This window comes from Choristoneura fumiferana, chromosome 2 (genome assembly GCF_025370935.1).
Source record: "Choristoneura fumiferana chromosome 2, NRCan_CFum_1, whole genome shotgun sequence".
In the NCBI taxonomy this organism is placed as follows: Eukaryota; Metazoa; Arthropoda; class Insecta; order Lepidoptera; family Tortricidae; genus Choristoneura; species Choristoneura fumiferana.
In genome coordinates, this window is record NC_133473.1 from 14,613,434 (window position 1) to 14,636,716 (window position 23,283).

At 39.1% G+C, this 23,283-nt stretch overlaps 1 protein-coding gene across 3 annotated transcripts in view; it reads right to left on the reverse strand.

Annotated features, from left to right (window-relative positions):
* Positions 1 to 2,702: 2,702 nt before the first annotated feature.
* Positions 2,703 to 23,283, reverse strand: part of Bx (LIM domain-containing protein Beadex) — a 66,622-nt gene continuing 46,041 nt past the window's right edge. For 2 of the 3 annotated variants that reach the window (XM_074109999.1, XM_074110012.1), the window contains exons 2-6: positions 15,973 to 16,119; positions 14,885 to 15,057; positions 14,134 to 14,259; positions 5,663 to 5,813; positions 2,703 to 4,766 (exon numbers count right to left, since the gene is read on the reverse strand). In XM_074109999.1, the coding sequence (XP_073966100.1) occupies positions 4,629 to 4,766; positions 5,663 to 5,813; positions 14,134 to 14,259; positions 14,885 to 15,057; positions 15,973 to 16,119 (735 nt within the window). In that variant the 3' untranslated portion in view covers positions 2,703 to 4,628. The remainder of the gene's footprint in view (positions 4,767 to 5,662; positions 5,814 to 14,133; positions 14,260 to 14,884; positions 15,058 to 15,972; positions 16,120 to 23,283) is intronic. The other variant, XM_074110006.1, reaches the window with a different exon arrangement.

The window sequence follows — 23,283 nt, forward strand, 5'->3', positions numbered from 1 at the left end:
CCCAACCATCCTAGTTCGTGCGGTGATAAGAAAAAGAAAAACGCGTTCATTGAAAACGGAAATTATTGCAAGAAGCCATCAGTGGTGTGCGCCGGCTTCCTACGCTGTTTTCTTTTATTTTTTTGTTTTTGTCGAACGATTTCACAGTTTTGATTTGTGGGCCGTCGCGTCGGCCAGTGCCATTTTTCACTCGCCTCATTGTGTAGTTCACGCTCGAGGAACTCGCCTGTAAAGGTTTGTTCACGCGTCACACCTTTATTTGTGATCGCTCCATTTTAATATTCTGTTCTTTGACACGGATGCTTTCATCACCTTTGTCTATCGCTGTCTCACTTGTTAGCCTTTTGTCGACTTCTGATGCGGCAATTTCGGTTTTTGGAATCGTGCGCTCAAAAAAATTACTACTTAGGTACTGGAAAATGCTGCAGTGATCGTAGATCTTATCATAATGCTAGCCTGCCTATGCCTGCTATAATTAGTACTTTTTTGGGTAGATGCCAATGAAATGGTTTCATTTAATTACAATTGCGGATACATTTTACCACAATTATAAGAATGTTTAAACCAAACCTCTCCGAGACAAACAAACAATGTCCAGTCCTATATCAATAACGAATAGCAAACCTAATGCAAATTTCCGTTGTTTGTATTGCAAACAGTGTTGTTTCTTAATCTAGCTAAGCCGGCTTGTGCCGCGATAGCGTGCAGTTATGTTTGCGGCCGAAATTAAAGATGGCATCGATAACAATTCTATAAGGTTGCGTCGGCGACAATGAAGGCGGGCGAAGTCGGGAAATTGAGATGATTTTTCTCTTCTTTACACGTCCGCCTCATGCGTAGCGTCAGTAGAAAAGTAGAAGTCAATATGAGAACAAAAATATTTGGTTGCCACATTTGAATACCGGAGCAATTTCATGACGTTACATCAATTTGAAATTTTAAAAGCTTTTGTTCAAATTGAACTGCGTTTAGACATACTCGTATAAAGTGTTGTACGTATGGCATACACAATATTAGAATATACTTAATATTATATTGGTTTATATCATTTTTATACTAATGCGGCGATTACAATACTTAAATAAATAAATAAATATCACGGGACAATTCACGCCAATTGACCTAGTCCTAAAGTAAGCTTAGCAAAGCTTGTGTTATGGGTACTAAGCAACGGATAAATATAATTATATAGATAGATACATACTTAAATACATATTAAACACCCAAGACCCGAGAACAAACATTCGTATTTTTCATACAAATATCTGCCCCGACACGGGAATCGAACCCGGGACCTCAAGCTTCGTAGTCAGGTTCTCTAACCACTAGGCCATCTGGTCGTCAATACTTCATTTGCCGAAATCGTTTCCTATTCGGCTATCATACGTCGTCTTCATATTAATCTGTCCACTTACTGCGGTGGCCATAGATAGGTTGAAGATGTTGCTAGGCGAATGCGATTGACCATTATTTAGACTATTGCTGTCACCGTATTTTATACAATATTTTCACGTGGTTTCCAAAATCGCCTCCCATATTTCCAAACAGCAACAACTAGCCAAAATTAATTACATTCTCGTACGTGTCAAATTACTTTTCAATTTAGTAAAATAGCTACATATTAGAATTTTACAACAAAAAAAAAATATGATCCAATAAATGCTATTTTAAAGTCTGCAATCGCGTTTGCTGTCTCTACGCCGGTAGTGGCGCACTTCTCAGGTGCTATCATGACTGCTACAAAGCGGTGGTCGACATCTTTATGCCTTGATATGGAATCTGCCATCACTCGACCTCCCCCGAAATAGGACCCTTTCAAATTTCCGCTCACCTCCACCCGTGATAACATTTTTGCTTTTCATTGAGTTTATTGTACATTTTGAGGAAATTAGCAGCCGTGACCCAAGAATGGGAAATGCGAGACGTTGTTTATAGTATGTCTAATTTCCTTTTTACCCCCCAACGCAAATGACCGAGGGTGTCGTATAGGCAAGCTGAGCTGACTATTAGCTGTATCATACGTATGGCTGTATCGCTAGCGTTTGCCCGCGACTTTGTCTGCCAAGAATTCGTTTAACGCTATCTTACTAACCAATTTTCTGGGATATAAACTATCCTTTGTCCTACCCAGAGCCTTAAAAAAAGTGTGAATGTGACTCTAAGAATTTCCTTCATGTGAGTAAATGATTAATTTTTCTAGCGCCTTCAACATTCTACATAAACACGTACGTTAATATACAGGGTGTCAATTATCGTAATTTTCATTTTTGTGTGAGTTTGTTCAGAGAAAATGTTTTATGCCCCCTCTGGCTTCATGTTGTTGTTTCTTTTATTCAGTCAACTTATAGGGGTTCAGCAGCTTTTTATTGCTTGCTCAATAAACTTGGAAAAGCGGGCAATTTACGTGTTGAAGAATTTGAAGAATGGCAGTTATACTCAAGCTCTACGTCTTTATTAGATGAGGCCAAATGGGTAAATCACTGTTGTAGTAACAGCCCATTTACTGTCGTTTTTAAGAGCACTAGGTCGTATCGGTTTGTGCATATTTTTTATGGATGATAGTCTGATGTTTTTTGCACGTTGGTCACTTAAGTCACAGCATGTAATAAATACTAACGGTGTCGTAGATATTAAATACTGTCTAAAAAAACACCTCTAGTTAAAAAAAGACAAGTCAGGGTTCAAAATTAAAAGAAAGATGGTAATTTCGAACAAAGTTTTAATGAGCTACATCTTTGGTCGTATCATTGGTTACATAGAAACCGGACACACTTATTGAACAAAATGTGTTGCAAATACATTGTCCTCAAGTGCATCTATCTCAATTACAGGAATGCATGAGAATTACTACAATAAATGCATAAAATATAAAAATTATAGAAAAATCAGTACGCACTAAAGAAACAATTTTCGTTTGAACTAGAAGAATTATTTTATTATACACATATGTGACGTTTTATCTATTTGAAAATGACCAATTTACTAAATTACAATAATCTACTTACAATAATACTTTATTTACATAAATAATACAAACATTATAACAATGTTTATAGTAGAGATAGTAAACTTAACAGTTAATATACAATATAGGTACAAAACGAAATAACAAAGAAGCAATTTAAAGGAAAACGAATTTGTGGCTTTGCCAGGAGCTTTCGTTCATTAGTTTTACGAACATATGTCAAATTGTTAAAAGCTAACAAATATTCATAGAACTAATTTTCGTAAATATAAAATAGGGAAACTTAATTATTTGATCGTTTATAATCACTGTTTAATTTGGGTTTCATTTTGTTTGTATGGCACTAAAGGTACATAGACAATTAAAATAGATTTAATTAAGTACCTAGATTATTTACATTTAATTTCGACATGATAGCTACTAAATTACATACTTTGATCCTCCCACAATCACCAGTCTTTTACGATTTGAGATTTCGATGACAGTGTATCCAGGGTATATTTTTTTCCAGACTTTTGTTAAATAGAATCTGTCTTTATTCAATCCAAATGAATATTTCTTTATTCCTATATTGCTATTTCCCCCGTCAAGCAGTCATTTTGTACAAAATTCTACTGCTCTACGACAACACTTTAGCTGCTGAAATTTCATTCCGAATACAGATATTATCTACATGGATAATTTACATGATAATTACAGACGGCTTTCATACAGGTTTTTTGTATGAAAGTTTAGCAAAAGTTTCAGTCTGAGATCAACTTAATCCATCGTTAAAGATTTTTTTTTGCTTTCACTCAGCAAAAATAAAAACTGTTTAAAATTCATAATGAACACTTTAATATCCAGGATAGTAATCGTACACATTGAATTGCTATTAAGCTACAAAATGAGTGAAATCAAATTATATAGTTACCTTTTTAATTTCCTTCTAGTATTCTCACAGAATTAAACAGCAAAAAATAAAAGGTACAATTTTCAGCAAATATAAATACTAACAAATAATAATAATCTCTTGATATTAATAGACTTGAGTCTTATTTCGTGTTTCTCGGTAAATTTTTTCATTATATTTATGCTGATTACTATACTCAGAGGGTTCTTACGTACATTTTTTAGTCACTATGTCAGAGGTTCTCATTTCATTAATCAAATTGCAATATTAACATTCACTTTTTTAATATTCACATCTTAATTCAATTTTGATACACCAGTTATTATTACGTAGTAGTCCAAACTAGATCTCATAGGTCCGCGGAGTAGCGAATTTGTCTCAGTTTATTTGTCCGCCTAGTTCAATTAGTCCACGCAATAACTACTTATTATTGCGCGGAATCGCAAATAATTCACTAGTTCAAATAAAATCATGCATTAAGTACGTATTATTGCACAGCAGTATAGGTATTGAACTTATTCCGCGCAATAGTTACGTATTAATACGCGGCATTTCAAACCTGTACACGACTTCGCGGAGCAGCAAATTTGTTCCAATCAATTAGTTCACTTAGTTCAAATTAGTCCACACGGGTCCGCGAAGAAAAGATATTTATATGTTCACTTAGTTCAAGCTAATCCGCGGAGTAGCAAAATTGGTCTAATTAGTCCACATAGTCCTTTAGTTTTGGTACTTAGCGTACGGGTGGGCCGCGTCTCACGCGCGGTAGTCTCAGCTGGGCGCGGAGAGGCCGAGGGGCTTGAGGTGCGGGGGCGGCGCGAAGGAGGCGGGGGAGGAGCCCGACATGTTGTTGTTCAGGTCTCCGGAGCGAGCTGAGCCGTTCATCAGCCCCATAGCGTTGCTAGTCTGCTAAAAAAAGTAAAAGAAATGTCATCGACATAACTCGAAGAATATGCAAGCTGAAGTGGCAATGCGAGAGCCACATCGCTTAAGAACCATATGACCGTTAGGGGTGAAAGGCTCTCAAGTGGCAACCACGTAACGGAAGGCGAGACGTTGGCAGACCCACCAGGTGAACTGAGACTGAGGCGACAGCGCGAGAGATGCAGGAAACCGATTAATGCAGGTGGCGTGTTGTCGTTCATTGTAGCGTTAATGTGGGAGGCCTTTGTTCAATAGTGGACATCTTCCAGCTGCGGTACCCTAGTGGTTAATGGTATCTATTGCTTCTCAAGCAGAGGGTCGTGGATTCGAGCCCAGGCTCGCACACCTAAGTATAAATGTTCAAAATTTGTAAAAAACCGTAAGCTTTTCAGAATTAAATTATCGAGAATAAACCTGCATTAGCGTAGCAACTCTACGGTATGTCCCAATCCGCGTTTGGCCCGTGTGAGAGCGGCAGTGCTCAACAGTGGGACGTATATAACACGTGGGATGATGATATATTTATCTACAGAAGTATCTTGCTCCATTGCCTAATACCCCAAGAACTAACTTTGGCCAGAAATGTACGAGGTAACAGCGGTACGAGGACGAATAGCGAGGACGTGGAATGTTGTGACTGTTTCCACCAGAGATGTGCGAGGTAGCTGAGCGGTGCGAGGATCCCTAGTGATAGCAGGCTCTTTTCAAATAAGCGAGCGGGGTGCGGTGAGGCGAGAGCGGAGCGCGTGTTTCCAATAGAGCTGCGCTGAGCGAAGTTAAGTAGCGTTTACATTGGTTCATAACAAATGAACCGCATGATCCAATGAACACAATCATGGAACCGCAGCCTTAGTCTTAATTTAAGTATGTACAGTATTTACCGGTGGGGGCGGCAGGTGCGTGGTCTGCCTTTTGAGATGCGCAAGCGGCGGCGGGTTGTACGCCATGTTGGCGAACACCAGCCGCTCTTCGTAGTCGTATTCACAAAGGATCTTGTTCTCGCACAAATAGAAGCGGTCGCCGACGCAGAACCTAGAATAACAAAATGGTAAGTAAATAATGTAATTAAATAAAAATAATAAAAAAAACCTTTTATTTCCAGCTTACAGGTGTGCATAAATATTGTTATTGTTTTCTACCTTTATACTTTTTTAACAGTTACACGAAAAGAGAAAAATATATAAAAGATTAGTATCTATGTAATCTAAGTTATCTGAATATATTATACTTAACTAATTATAATTATTATATAGAACATGTTTTTAGTAGGTAAGCATTAGTATTATATCCATATCCATACTTCCATACTAATATTATAAATGCGAAAGTAACTCTGTCTGTCTGTCTGTCTGTCTGTTACGCTTTCACGCCTAAACCGCTGAACCGATTTTGATGAAATTTGGTACAGAGATAGAATAGACCTTGGGAAAGAACATAGGCTATCTTTTATTGCTAAAAAAAGGCTTTAAGGGGTTGAAATAGGGGATGAAAGTTAATATGGTGAAAGTTCGTCGCCGTCGAAGATAAAACGATGAAATTTGGTATTTAGGCCCTTCATAAGAAATAAATCGATATTTGTTTGAGCTTTTTTGAATATTCGACCTGTGAGGGGATGAAAGTTTATATTGAAGATCGTCATTGTCGAATATAAATCGATGGTTCTTTATGAACTTGACATTTGGGCACGTTATAAGAGATAAATAGATATTTGTTCGCGCGTTTTTTGCAATTCTTCCTGTGCGGTGCGGGGGTGAAATAGGGGATGAAACTTTTTTTTATTCGACTGGATGGCAAACGAGCAAGTGGGTCTCCTGATGGTAAGAGATCACTACCGCCCATAAACATCTGCAACACCAGGGGTATTGCAGACTTTATATGGAAGATCGTCATTGTTGATGATAAATCGATGGTTCTTTGTGAAACTTGGCATTTGGACATTATAAGAAATAAATAGATATTTGTTCAAGCGTTTTTGAAAATTTTACCGGCGAGGAGATGTTAGCAGAGGAGATGATGCAGTGTTAGCAGTGCCCTTTAAACTCATGGCAAAATGTACGCAATGCGGGGTCATTATAGATGAATTATTGACATAGACAGTCAGACATGAAAAATTATGATTTTCAGATTTTTCTTATTGTGCTATATAAAAGCTGCCTATATGCAAAAAAAAAAACAAGTTTCTAGGACAGCCGGAAGTGCCCTATAACTTTTTCTGTTAAGGCGATTTGTATGGACACACATTTTAATGACTGTAGCTTTTGATTGCCTTGACTTAGAAGTTTCATTTTTTCACAGCTTTCGGGACTATTGACCTGAGTTTAGGGTTTTAATCGCAAATAATCTCAATTCGACATTGACAGACAGACGGACGGACGGTAAGCAAAGTGATCCTATAAGGGTTCCATTTTTTCCTTTTGAGCTACGGAACCCAAAAAACATTTTTTCAGGCGCTTTTCAAATTTCGACCTATTTACTTGAAAATATGGGGATGAAAGTTCTTAAGGAATTCCAAACAAATTTACTATAAGTATGTTTATCGGAAATATGTGTAGCTATGCTTAGTAAAAATACCTTAGTTAATTATAATCTTACCCTCCTAACTTACAATAAAGGACGTAAGGTGTCAAGAGTTCAGTATGAAGAATAATAATTAGTCCTTTTGTGTTGGCAGTCTTTAATACACGTCATTTTGCTAAAATGTGGCTACCCGCAAAATATTTTTGTTTTACCAAAGAACATGGATGTATGGACGGAAGAACAAAAATAAATAGTTTATATTTATAGCAATGTATTAAAATAGGTAATTTTCAGTAAACTGTGGAAGTTTCTATGTGCTATTATTGGCAGAATAGTTATCCTAAATAAATTAAATACTTTCCAAAGTTATTATTCCACGCGGACGAAGTCGCGGGCAAAAGCTAGTATTATATATTTTCTGCTGGAACCCCCCTCAGGTAAAGGCCTCCTCCAAAGCTTTCCATTTCTCCCGGTCTTGGGCTATTGTTGCCATTGTGGGCCAGCTAGTTTTTTGATATCGTCATCCCATCTAGTAAATAGTCTTCCTCTATAGCGCTTGCCCAATGGCCCTTTCCATAACGTAACTGTTTTTGTCCAAATAATTATACCAATCTAAATACAAGGCGACTATTAATTGATGAACAAAAATTATATTTATTTTCTAACGCAGTCAGTGCATTAGCCTCAAATAAACTTTAATTAATTAATTTTAATTAAATAGTAATAAGTGTTTTGTTAAGAAATATTTTTAATACAAGTTTTTGCCAACTGTACTTTTTGTTGAATGTACTTGCATTGTCGTCCAAACTACATTTCCGTACCAAATTTCAAGTCGATACCATTAACCGTTAAGGAATTCCATCCTGCGGAGACGATATTGGCTAGACCACCAGGATGTCACTACTAGATTATTGTATTGTCACCAGATTTACATACGAGTAAGTATGCCAAATTTCAAGTCCGACCACTGGAGGTGGGTCAAATTCAACTTGCAAGATTTGATACATATGTACTACGTAGATATACGTACAGTACATACATACATTGTAAGTTAAATAAAAGCTTGTAAAAATGACCAAACATTATGGTCAATAGTAGGTATTCTACATGACAAATTAAAGAACTTACAGAGCCCCAGGTTCAGTACCTGCTCAAAAACATTGACAGTTTAGCATACTTACTATCTTATGTAAGTTAAGTACCTACAAGTGTTTAATGTATATACTGGGTGGCCAAATGATCATACTTTACTTAAACAGGTGATAGTGTTGCTTAAACTTAACAATTTCTCCAAGAAATATAGGTCGAAAAACAAATTTTTTTTTCGCCTTTCCATAGTAAGTCGGTTAGCTAACCATTTTGTATGGGAGTCTGATTTTTTTTATCGTTTTTCGACCTATGTTCCTTGGAGAAAGTTGTTCAGTTTAAGCAACACTACCACCTGTTTAAGCAAAGTATCATCATTTGGTACCACCCTTTATATTTCTGTTCAACGCTTAGGAGTCAGCCTGTATTAAAAAAACAAGGAAGACTTTAAGAGCCTTTACACATCGCGTTTTCCTTTCCATAGAGCAACCATACATCTCGCGTGCGTATCGCGTGCGTGTATCTGTCGGCGGCCGATCGTGAAATCCGCCAAATCACGAAATTCCTAGGCATAATGGCGCCATTTCATGAATTGGCCATCCGCCAAGCAAGCAAGGGACATCCGCCATATCGTTCAAAACTCAACGTTTAACGATTCGCCTAGTGACGTTTAGGCAAATCATGAAATTCCTAGGCATGTCATGAAACGCCGCCATTTCATGATTTGGCCAGTTTAGGCAGATCATGAAATTCCTAAGCATATCATGAAACGCCGCCGTATCGGTTCTGGCACTTCGCCGACCGCTGCCGGGGCACGCTCGCTTCGCTCGCTCGGCTCGTTCGTTGTGGTCACAATTAATTTAATACTAATCACTCGTCGTACCTACATTTTCCTTTTTTTCGGCATATCACGATGTGTCCGTTATAGAGCTAGGAATATCGACAAATGCGTTACATGCTCTAATCGATCTGCCGTATTATTTCTCAGGCACATCGTGATATGCCTAGCCAACTTTTAGGCATATCATGAAATGGTGCCATTTCATAGTATGCCTAGGAATTTCGTGATCTGGCGGATTTTACGATCGGCCGCCAACATATCGATACAAACGCGCGTCGATGTGCAAAGGCCCTAAGGTAAACCGTAAATTATAAAAGCTAATAATGATTGGTTCACAGGTGAGTGAAAACCTTTATCGTTATGTCTAAGAAGAACCGCAGCTACACAATCCTCCGTTTCGAATGATTGTTCGAACTGACTGCACCTTACATGGCTACTACAATAAACTGCAAATTTAACCGGTTTTTAACAACGGAACCGCATGGAAATAACCCCGAAAGTTCCATACGAATACTCCAATTACCGGAATACTGATACTAATCAGTTTCTGTAACTAAACGCTGTTTGTGTTAATTGTTAAGCGCCTAATTAGAGCAGGTAGATCTATGGCAAAACATAATAGTGACACTTCAATTAGGGACTGCTACCTATAACATGCTGATCAGGTTTCATTGAATGGAGTAGATTAAATCATTTGATAACATGCCTTGTTTTTGTCGGGGTGGTAACAACGGGTGTCATTATTTGGCTTTTTTAAACCCCTGACGTAAAAGAGGGGTGTTATAAGTTTGATGCCAATGTCAGTCTGTCTGTCTGTGGCATCATAGCTCTCAAACGAATGGACCGATATCAATGACGTTTTTTTTACGTGAAAGTGAAAAACTTGCGTGCATTAAAAATCGGTTCATTGAACTTGAAAATTACTGAGTCGGGAGTTATTTATTCTTGTTTAGTTGGTTAGGTTATTATTACTATGACAGCCCCTACGAGCATAGCAGATAATGTTGAAACAAGTAGTCTATAAAAGGAATTGATTGATGCAGGCGTTATTTTGCGGAGGTATTTAACAATTGTCTACTTAAAACCTTTTACCTTGCTACTCCCGAACCACACGTGCAAGACAGCTACGTCTGTGCGACACTTATGTGTTTTCATGAAGAAAACCCACCCTCCTCCACTTTCGTAAATCAACATTATCGCACTGGTGAAACTAACTGTCTTATCGTGTGGTTGCGGAGTAGCAAGAATCTTCTCAAGAATGCTCGAATAAGATATCAAAACAAGGCACTTAGAAACTGAGTGATTAAAATTCTAAAACCATCCACAACCACAATCATTTTAGTCAGGTACATACGTCAATATACCTACGTACGTCTTGTTAAGCCTATAATCAGTCAGATACAATTAATTACCAAGTGGTCAGGGCGCAGGCATAGCATAATCTATATCTAATTAGCGAGGGTCCGTGGTGCGCAACGTTTTACCATTCATTCATAAACCCTAGTTATGGTTTTGTTAACTTAACATTCGTTTGTCTTTATGTATCAATTTGTCATTTGATTTCGCTGGAAACAGTTAGAACATACGTTCTGCTACAAAAAGTTTGTACCTTCTTAAGAATGAAGAAGTTAGAGTTCAATATTCCAGCAACATCAAGGCCTCGTGCCGTGAAAATCCTCAGAATACTAAACAAGGATTGTTTAGCTGTTTAATATCTAATCGTGAATATCATTACTTTGATGAAAAGGCCGGAAAGTAGCCACTATAAAACGTCTAAGGAATAAAATTTAGTATCGCAAGTGGAAAGGTCAGCACGGCGCTTCGCGCGATAACGTCACGCGAGCGCGCATCCCTCAATGTGGCAAACAAAAGGTATCCTTCGAGTCGCCAGTGGCCGCCCGGCCCGGAACCGGCGCCGATAAGGCCGACCTTATCTCCCCTCCGCGCCCCCCACGTCTTCCAACCGCACCCCCGCATCTCCAAACACCCTACCAACTCTTTTGTTTCACTTGTCACAAAAATTAAGCGCAATAGCTCGGCTACAAATGTCTCTTTTTTAAGGGGCCAATTTCCACCGCAACTCAGTCGATTTCGCCGCTCTTAATTAACTTTATTTCCTGTTCTCCCCGTTGCCGACTTTTGTTTTTGGGGGTTGTCCCTTTTTATTTTGCTATTTTTTGTCTGCAGCGCGTAATGGAAAAGATGTAGAACGAAATTTTAATGACTGGCTGCAAGTTAAAAGCTTTGTGCGAGGCGCTATTGTGTCTCGGCGGCAGCGCGAAGTTTGACGTTTAGGAAGCGGACGCGGCTATTGAATGTTCCTCTCAGTCGTGAAACAAAAGCATTTAAGGTTGGTGCGGGGCCATAGATATGAGCTTGATGGAAAATGTAACGGTTGAAGGTTGGCGGGAGGTGCCGGAAAGATTACACGAGGAAGCCGTATCGGCGGCGTGGTAGCTGCAGTTCGGTGCGAACCGCGCGCGGTTTCCGCCGCGGGCTCGCCGCCAGATTGCTACTAAATTATTTAGCCGTTTAGCGATATTCACCCGTGATATCTGCCGTCCGCCCGCTCGATCGGACAGCCTGCAAATTGGATTCAGATTTCTGCCGGCGTGGAAATTGATTTGTACGTGATATTTAATAGTTCGAGCTTCAGGTTGCAGCGTACACATTCGTAAACATTTGTTTTCAAATATGCATTCGCATGGTACTTTGCGTTCTAAAATTTGAAACCTAGTTACCAAAACCTTTTTTAAATTGATTAATATTTTATTAAAAACTCTACCCATTTACTTAAACGGTACATGCAACATGAGAGCGCTTGGATAAATATATAATTTGGCGAAAATGCCGCGTAAGATTACTCGAGCACGGGTAAGGTCCACAAGTGACATATAAACCATTCAAAGCGGCTCCAATCTGCGCGACCTTTCTATTATTTAAGCGGACGCAGTCCGGCGAAGATTGCCGTTTCGGCGCCTCGGTGCAGGCGGGTCGGTTCTCGGTACCCGTCGGCGTCACATAAAGTCAACAAGCTATTTGGGGAGGATTCACTGCACGCCGCAACATTATATCTTAGCTGCAACTTTGAAAGTCTTACTGTCACACTCGGGGACACGGTTTAACGGTCGGATCAGATAACACTGCACCGATGTATGACCTCATCTTTATTGGCTTCTCTGAATGCAGCAGTTAGTGGAACAACTTCCCATTGCCCTATTTCATGGCTTGGTCTGACCAGAATGAAATATTTCGAACATTAAGCCATTGTAATAAATAACTTGAGCATAACATACAAATAAGACTAAGGCCTTGTATTACGCACATGCCACGCTATTCAGCAGCTTCTACGCTGATGGACAGGTATCAGCAGTGATAGATGGCAAGATTAAAAATATTCCATTTACTGTCCATATAGCTCCCTTCAAGTAAAATGTAATGTAGAGCTACCTACCTATACATTATTTCCTTCCTATATAAACTAAGGAAGTTAAATCAATACGTTATAAACTACACCGAACACCAGCTGTAGCTAAGTTCACACACGTATTCAATCAGGAACTAAATCGCGACCCAATGTCGTGGAGCAAAACGACCCGAAAGCACTTCAAATATTTTCTTCCTGCATGTAGGTTTATTATGTAGCGGAAAATTTAATCGCGCTCTTTGTTTGCCGTCCGTGAGATGAATAAACCATATAACTTCTCGCCGCACGATACCACCGTCCCTTTTACACTTAGCTTTGTTTGTAATGCTTTGTCTCCCTCGGAAAAGAAAAGTCCCAGACCGGACTTGTATTCAATATAGGAGTCCCCGCTCAATTTTCACGGCTACCACGTTTGACATGAGAGAACAAAATGAACAGCGGATGCTGTGGAACTGTGAATACCATTTTTTATTGAATACCGTAGGACGGGTAGTTTGATCTTGTTTGTTAGTCACACGAACGTACCGAGCCTGAATGGAATATCATTTTCTCCTAATAATGTCATATTATAGTTGAAGGTCGTAGTTTATAATCGTTGTGAGAAGAACAATGTACATGCTACGAGTACGATTACTAAAACAGTACACAATACTTAGGTTCTCATAGGTTTGTTACAACATGAATAGTATCATCTATGATACTCTTATATTTACTTATTGATGTATACTTTACGTTGTTATAGGTGAAAAAATTAAGTAGCTAAATGTATTAAATATATTGACCCGGATAACTCACGTCTTAAATCGAGTTTAGCTCGACATGTTTCGGGCTAATCCGTAGCCCTTCGTCTTCGGAGCAACGCGACTCAGCGGCTGCTGCAACACGCGCACTGCGTCGATTTAAGACGTGAGTTATCCGGGTCAATATATTTAATATGAGTGAGTCTCACGGTAGTTTCATATTCAAAATAGCTAAATGTACTTTAGACGACCAGATGGCCTAGTGGTTAGAGAACCCGACTACGAAGCTTGAGGTCCCGGGTTCGATTTCCGTGTCGGGGTTCGGGGCAGATATTTGTATGAAAAATACGAATGTTTGTTCTCGGGTCTTGGGTGTTTAATACGTATTTAAGTATGTATCTATATGTATAATTATAATTATATTTATCCGTTGCTTAGTACCCATAACACAAGCTTTGCTAAGCTTACTTTGGGACTAGGTCAATTGGTGTGAATTGTCCCGTAATATTTATATTTATTTATTTATTTACTGTTGTATATAGTACCTAGTGCAAAGAATTTATATGGGACTTACTTAGGTCAGTTTTCGAGTATGGAACATCGATTTACCTGGGATACGTTTACTATACAATAACGTCAACTTAAGTTTTTCACTTATAGCACCGACAATACGGTTCTAATATTGTTAAAAGTAACATCAATACGCTAGTCAGATCACTTTAGTAAAAAAAGTAAATGAACCTGTGATTGCACTGCTGGCAGGCGAAACACTCGAGGTGGTAGACGTTTGTGCGCGCGCGCATCACCATCTCGAACGCCGGGATCACCTTATTGCAGGCTGCGCAGTAACCCGTGTTGCCAAACAACCTGGGAAAAAGATTTTGTTTAAATTATGGTCTTACTTGCTTGCAAATGAATTATCGTATCTTTAACAGTGCGAGTGGACAAGCAATAATTAACAAATTATATTTTTTGTTGTTGTTTCTTCTTGCACTCTAACGAGGTATTGGCTGAATAAAAGTTATACTTACTTATATTATTCAAGTGAAACAGAGTGAAACTGAATTCAAATCAAAATATAAAGGAGAAATTGCTAACTTTGCAACTAAATGAAATCGTGATCTAAATGCTGGCTACAGTTTAAGAGCTCCTTGAATCAAGTACCTCTACAATTTTATTTATTTGTTTTGTTTGTTTATTCCACGTTGTCATGAACAAACCTTTTCTTTCTCTCTTTCAATTTAAACTATTCTAATTCATTTAAATAAACGTTTACCTTTCTCTCTCCCTCATGTGCAAGGTGTAGTAGGTAATTTACATAGTTGAAATGAGCAATTATACTTTCCTCGCTGCAAAATATCCAGTACCTAGGCTAGTTTACACAAACAAAGTTAGTTTTTACACGTTTACCTACCCGTTATTCTACATTTTTCAAAGCTTGTACAGACATGTGATTTCTTGAACACATCCCCCTTTCCACCCAATCACTCACCTCAGGTAGTCTCTCTTGCATAGTATTAGATTTGCGCGCGTATACAGGGTGTGCCCGACTTCGCCGAGCCGGCAGTCACAGCAGCCACACTTCAGGCAGTCTTCGTGCCAGAGCTGGTCCAACGCCTTTAGGAGATATCGCTCTGTGATCACCTTGCTGCAGCCAGCGCACACCTGAGAATACGACAGCATATTAAGTGTGTTGATACTTCGGTACGGTCACGAGCGGCTTATTACTTTTTGCGTTTCTTAGTCTTAAAAAAGCTTCATCTACACCAGTCAGAGTGGTCTAGGTGGACCCCCAGGGATCCACGGGAGACCAGACGGGGGTCCACGTTGGCGTGAATAAAAATAGGGGTGCTAGGAGTTTCGGGAATATATTAGAAATGTAGCAGCACGGGGTTTATCGAAAACAGTAAAAATTTTTGAAAGTGGTCTAGAGAAAAAAAACTTTGCAACCTTTGATCTACACAATGTGTCATGGGTTCCTGCTTGACGAATAGCTCATTATTGAATATAGGATCCATTATAATTTTATTATAAAGTATTTACCTACTTTTGTGTATAAATACAGAAATTTTATATGGATCGGCCTAATAGTTGAGGCTTCAAGAGAAGACCTATAGGTCAAAGCACTAGGCTCGCACGACTTCTAAGGAAGAATAAAAATATGGAATATAAGAATATTATTAAGAATATAATGTTTAAAATGGAATATTTTGATTTAAGTTATATGTAAAATGATTTTTGAAAAGTACCGCTCTGAAATCTTTAATGGTAAATATGCATTTTTTATGAAAACAATCAATCCGATATTCCGATAACATACGATGGAAAATCATTAGCTAAGTTTGCATCTTGTTGCGTCTTAACAAAAAAGTAAAAAAATGTAAAATTCAACAAACAGGAAATGAACATTCGTAAGACGCGTATCGGTGACAAAGATGCTAACCGTACTGATGTATTTCGTCTCCTATTTTTTGAATTTTAAAATTTAGTACTGTTCTAGTTAAGACGCGAGGTGCAAACTTAGCTTCGTGGAGTTTTACATCTGTACAGATTGAATTGTCACACAAATGACAAAGTTACCTGTGGCTGCGGCTGCGGCTGTCCGTTGGCGGCCTGCGCGGGCGCTGGCAGCGGCGACGCGCGCGCCTCCTTGCTCACCTCCATGGCGAGCATCTGCGCGCCGAGCCCGGGACTCGTGCTCGCCTGCTGCGGGGTACGCCTTTCGCACTGCAATGGAAACAATTACGTCAGTCAATCAATTTCCGTATCTTCATAATTGACTGATTCTTTTTTGGGTTGAATCGCCTTAAGGGTCAAAGACACTAGGTCCTTGATTTTATTTACTTGATTTTAGTATTTAAAATATACAGCGTGTATTTTTGATACTACCTCAAACTTTAAGGGTAGTTAGTGAAGTCCCTGATAATCACATTTTATTATGTTTTAGTAAAAAAAAAAAACTTTTTATTTTCCTTACAAAATTAATTAGCACGCAATGTACCTATCACTACGTGATACTGCTTTGTTTTATTCAAAACGTCGCACTTGTTGACGCGACAGCTTTACGTTTCTCTCTCATATCAAATTATTGTACGCATTACATTGCTGCTCGAAAATATTTCAAAAATTAATTACGCTCTTGTATTTAATTTTAAATTAACAATTTGTTTTGATATCGGTTCACAGCACTTAAATCTTCGTCTGGTTACAGTTTGAGGTAGTATCAAAAATACACGCTGTATATGAGGTGTTTTATAACCTATAGGAGTTGGCGGCGTGCAGTCAAGAAATATTCAATAAAAAATTGATTGATTAAAATTGATTGATTCAGGGAAGTATAGTAATTCGAATCCAAGACCCTCTGCTTGAGAGGCCATGGGTCACACCACTGGGTTACCACGACTTCTAAAGAAGAATAAGAATAGGTAGGGAATATTCTAATTTACATTATATGAAAAACCATTCAAAACATATTTAATGCCTGTCTAACACCACTAAAAGTGTCAAATGTCCGTATTACTAAAACTAAAGCGTTGCTACCTGTGAGATATTATATAAAACGAAATTGTATCTAGCCGACTATAATTTATACGCAATTTACTAAAATTTAGCAAGTTTTGCCATAAAATTTCCGTTTCAATTCGCAATACAAAACTACAGTTGCAGATTTACGCGATTAAGTCGAGCAATTCGTAAAATCGTTTAAAATTATAACGTTAAACTCTGAACCATGAAATTTGTAGCCTGTCATAATTTTTGTAAAAAATAAGCACAGCTATTGAAGCGGTTAATTGAGAACGCACAATGAATCGAGGTTTCGCAACTGCTAACACAGTGAAGGGTCGAAAAAAGTCGAGTCTGAAGAGTCAACAGGCCGTGGACACTCGAGGACGTTCAAACAAGAATGCTCAGTGCTCAAGATATTATTATGCGTTGAGGTAATAACGCGCGTTATTTTTATCGTATCGAAGGTAACCCCTAAAAGGCTCGCGTTGGTGTAATGAACGAGTACGCTATTACCATTTTCAATTAAATTGTGCGCTCTGGGCCGCACGTAGGCGTTCAATTGCTTGAAAGAATGCCGCTGATGGATTTTGTTCCCCGACCTTTCCGCCTAATGTAGCTTATCGTTTTTATTCTGTCAAATTATTTTCGGGCAAAACGAAATCGGGCATTAGAGCCAGTGCTCGAAACAATACGGCCATTGTGCGCCCATGACGAATGGGCCAAGTCTTTCCTTTTTGTATGTTTTGGAGAGTGCGACCGATCGGTCCATAAATAATACAGGATACGGATATTGGCCGGAAACATGCACCCTGGCCCAATTTGTGTCAATGACTGTTTACACAGGAAACTATTCTAATTGCATTGTGCCGACAATAAAGTCCAGTCGTCGTACTACTAATTCAACTGTGGTATTGTTATGCTTTAGCGTGTCATTCATTACCGATTTCTTTTGGTTTGCGTTCCAGTTACGGATGAAATATGCTGTTGACATTTCATCTTAAACCTGTTGAAGGAAATATAAACACCGTACCTAGAGGTAAACCAATATTGACTTTACCTTTCGCGCCTCATTTCACTATTTCCGAGTGGTTTCTGACATAGCGAACTTTATGAAACGGAACAATTTATCAATGGACAAGGTTATGTTTGTAATCTTATGTCTTTGAATGAGCATTCTTGTATATTTATTTACTTCAGGGATCACGTGCAGAAAGGGCTCGAATGATTATGATGAAATTTGCTACATGGGGGCTTTCAGGGGCGAACAATTGGTCTATAGTTTGGTCGTTTTAATGTTTTTTATTCGTGTTATTTAACACGCATTAGAATCGGTATAGCGTTGGACTTGCGTATATTATGGCTTTATTTTTTTTATTCAAGTTAACTTGAACATGTACTGTATTGTTACCAAAAAAAGAACTCCTCGTTCGTTTATGCAATTAAAATGTGAGTTGTATGTATATTTATGATCATTGAAACTATATCAAGCACTGTCGACGTCATGTCACTACGTAACTGGCCCGATGCGATAGAAATCAAATCTCTCGTCGGAGGCAATAGGGCGGTACGGCACGTCCGCGGCATTTTTTCCAAGTTGACAGCTCGTGAAGCGAGCCTTCGTGAATAATTACCGAGCGGTGACAGCGACAGGCCACGGCACTCGGAAAACAACCCGTGGCGAATGCAGCCGCTGAGATTAGACACAGCAAAAGCAAAAAAGATCACGCCTTCCATTAGCACTGACTTCCCAAAATGTCAATACGCACGAATCAGGGAATAGAACTATAAAAAGCACAGTCAGTCATTAAAGTGACTTTGTTAATCGCGAGACGAGTTTTCAATCACGAATTATCAGCGGGGAGTGCGAGTGCAATATCGTAAATGGCGCGGAATGAAAATGGGTTTGTGCTTCGCGGACGATACTGATAGAATAAGCCGAATTAGCGTGTGTTTGCATGGCGATGCAGCGGGTTTCATGGGCGCGGTGGAGCCGGCTAAATTGAGGGATGCGGGCCGGGCCGCTGGGACCGCGCCGAGCGGGCCAACTGCAACGTTAATGATTAACACTGACGCGGCCTGAGACCAATTATGCCCCGCCATCCGCCACACACCAAATTAGAACTATTTTCGCCCATTTGTGGCCAACTTCATAATCAATTACACGTTAAAATTTCAGTGCTGTTTCGGTAACTCTCTGTTTGGATAGTCGGAGTTTGTGGTCCCACGGTGCGCTATTACGCGCCACCGTACAGGTCATAAAAGTTTTTGTTGAGCTACTGCTAAATTTTAATGAACATTCTGAATGCAATTCAGGTTATTAAGGTAAATGGTGCATTACTGAAAAATATCCTCTAGGGTGTACGATAGTCCGAGGATACGTTTCAGTTTGGGTTTGGACAAAGTTTGTCTATTAAATACACATTCTAAAACACATATATCTAGATATCGTAATAATAAGAATAATAGGAGGTAGAACCAATTATTTTGGGCAACATGGGCAACCTTATAGCCTCCTGGGTAATCGCGTACTTTATAAATAACTAATTCATACTAAGAATAACGGCCGAATGTACTTTATAAAGTACAAATTGTTCCTTGAATAAAGAATTCTAAGAATTTTGAAATAATATCCAAAATAACAAAGCAGATCAACCACTTCTAGGTCTTAAGCACTATATAGTTTGTTAAAAAACGTCAGAACCCAGGAGGATAGACTAACATACATATTTTATAGCCTGTGGTAATGTCCCACTGCTGGGCAAAGGCCTCTCCTCCGGCCTTTCAGCTCGCATAAGTCTGGCCAATTGCTAGAGAATGCGTCCAGAGGCCTTATTGTCTACTAACGCACTCAGAATCACGATCGTTTTCAATGCTTCTTCCTGTCACACGGTGTAGGAGTAGGATGATGATAGAAAGAGATGATGTGTGCGATTGTGAGCACTAGAGCGTCAGACAATACGGCCGCATCCTGCCATCTCCGCCTTGGCCTGCCGCGGCGCCGATAGCCATCGTGGAGCATTCACTGAGTAGTAACCTATGCCCATTTCTTTGGGAGCATGCGTCAAACGTGGCCAGCCCAGTTCCATTTAAAACAAAACATTTTAATATTTAAAAAAAAAAAAAAAAATTAAGCTGTTTATTGCAAGCAAAAGAACAAAAAGCATTTTACAATAATTAAAGAGTCCTTAATCCTAATTTTAAGGATTGTGCGTGGCCTCGATTAGCGAAAGACTGAGTTGCTCACGCGTAATTAGTCTAAGTATACATGCGAGTAGATATTTAATTTCTTATATATTATAATTCATTAATTTTTTTTAGGTAGCCAAACGAAAAAGTGGAAAAGCCGTAGTGGCCTAGTGGTTTGTTATCGCCTTTCATAGGTTCGCGGGCTCAAACAGGGCCCGCACCTCTGAGTTTCTCGAAAAACATGTGCGAAATTACATTTCAAATTTACGACGAGCTTTACGGTGAAGGAAAACATCGTGAGGAAACCTGCACACGCCTGTGGAGTAATTCAATAGTGTGTGTGAAGTTCCCGATCCGCACTGGGCCCGCGTGGGAACTACGGCCCAAGCCCTCTCATTCTGGGAGGAGGCCTGTGCCCAACAGTGGGACGTAAATAGGCTGGGATGGAGCCAAACGAATATAGATAACAATGCCGTAGATAAAGTACTTTTTCAGTAAAATTACTTCTAAAACAGCCACAGACCCTAATGGAGCACGATGCATTGCATGTTGACAAACTGAACGAAATCAAATGTTTCATGCAGACGAAACACTAATAGGTTTGAGTGCACTCTGCTAATCATAATTCATCAGCGAGATTAAAGAATAAGCGGCGCGACGGGGAGATCTGTCCCTTTCCCCCTTCCCCTACTCCCTCTTGTGTGGGAGAGTAACAATATGATTGCCACACCTGCGGAAACGGCTAAAGTAACGAGACGAGAAGCTAAATTATTCAGCCAACTACTATCGCAGTGAATACGGCTCTACACTTTTTTAGGATTTAGAAATTTTACGAAAGAAAATTTAAGTGTCGCAAAATTTGGATAGTATTTTTTTTTACTTTAAATTATCAACCCGCGACTAAAGCGTAAAAACGTAGTTATAACGTCTTTATTTAGGTACTTTAGTGCTACCAGCTGTTTATACTGAATGGATAATTGGTTTTTAAAACATTAATGACGTCATTATAGAATATTATTGTCGTTCTTCTGAAATAAAAAAAAACGAATAATACTATGATTGTTAATGATTGCATTGTCATCATCGTAACGTTTTATACATGGCCCAATGCAGGGCATAGGCCCCATCTCAGATTAAGAGGGCTTGGGCCCAATGCTTAATCGGAACTTCACACACATCATGTAATTCACTCCGCGGGTGTGTGCAGGTTTCGTCACGATGTTTTCCAACGTAAAGCGATCGCGGTAAACTAGAGAACTTGGAATGCTTACAAAATACAATGGATGGTATTCCCATTATGGAAAACGGACTAAATTCCGACTCTTGAATATTCATTGACGATAAATTTACCAATGCTGGTACATCTATCTTCACACAGCCCACTTTTTATTAATTAAGATAATATTACTAATTAAGTCGTAATATTCATATTTACTCTATGAAAGTACCCCATTATTATTAATGCTATTAACACTGCGTACTAATGAGTGCTCAGAGTGGATAATAAAAAATAATTACGACCTTATAGTTTTGGTCTCAGCCACGGTCGCATTTTAATCACTATTATGTGTTTGGATGAAAGAAAATAAAACTTAAAAACGAAGTAGAGTAAGCTCCCGTGCGAGCCACTTCGGCAGCTCTTATTTAGCAGATTGCTTTCCTTTAAGTTGTTCTTTAATCTAGCGATGGCCGGCGTTCGCTTCACACCCTCCGCATCTCCATACCCGGCCGCGTGTCTAACGGAAAACAAAAGAAATCTCCAAGAAACAAAAAAGCAAGAGAATTCCTTGTTACACTTTATACCACGCGTCATTAACTGCAACGCTGCTGCGTACCGCGACGAACGTAATTACCGCCGTAGCACTATAAAGGTTGCCTTTGCTTTTGTTTAACGTAACACAATTAAAGAAAATTGATCAAAGCATCGCGGCTGAAGCTAATTCACACTAAAATGTCACTAGCATTATCACTCGTTCGCCGGCAACGAAAACCGCGAGCTCGACGTGAAATTTCGTTAATACCGACCCATATTGGATTACTGGCACCCGCCCGCCGCAATAATATAACGCAATTCAAACATTAATAGGCTCAAACACAATCACGGATGGCCGCATAATCGAGTTAGCTGCTATTCGGTTAAACCCCTATCGCGTAATCTGCCCCATTGTCTGACAGTCTAGGCAGCGATCATGAGGGCCGATTATTGTGGCAGTTTCGTGTTTATTGTTTTCAGGTGTCTCCCGTTCCGCGACTCCTGAAGGAACGGCACAATGCCCTACTACTCTTATCTCCGGCACCTACCATCTCCCGCAATTATCTTAACGGTTATTGTAAACCATTCCAAATCAAAGCGGTAAGCCCGGAAACGTTTCAAATTTCAAGCAACCCAAGAACTGACCAAGCTATGGGATATAAAGAAAATCCGGATAAACAAACGCGCGCGGCCGGGAAGTGATACTCAGGTGGAATGCACGCCGAAGTTAAAAGTTTCATCTTAGTTAGATGCAAGTGAAGGAACAAATAAGTAGATAGCACTGTCAAAACTGCCAAAAACAAAACTATAAAGTTTGCCATAACGGGTAGATATCGCTTTATCTATTTGCAATGTCGAACTCAATTTAGCTCGAAGTAAACTCGACTTCTATAACTCTGCTGAGAATCCTCACGCGGCTACCTTTAGGTACACCCTTGCGCGTCTTAACTCTTTTACTTTTACTTGACTTGAAAGATTTGTATCGATCTTGAAATAGAAACAGTTAAAAACAACTTTCAATTCCATCATAATTAAATTAACGCAATGGGAACTCTTTAATTAACTATAAAAGTAGTAATTACTTAAGCATACCTACATTGACGAGTTAATTAAAACTTGTATCTTAATAGCTTTGACCAAGTTACAATATCAATTTAATGTGTAATAGAATTCTATTAGCGCGTAAGTGGATTATATGGCCCGCACTGTGTCTATTTTACATCGGACTGTCGATAAAATCGAGAGTGTTTTACGATTACTAAAAAGATATGCGAGTGTAAGAAGGATAACGATGTAATATTATAGCTGATTTTGCTGATGTTTTATGCCTCTATTAAAACAAACGTCTCGTATTAATTATGAGACGCGGCGCAGTCGCATCCCCCGATCGTAAAGAATTCATAGCAGCTGTAAAATGTTCCAAATCGTTGTCGTGATAATTTATG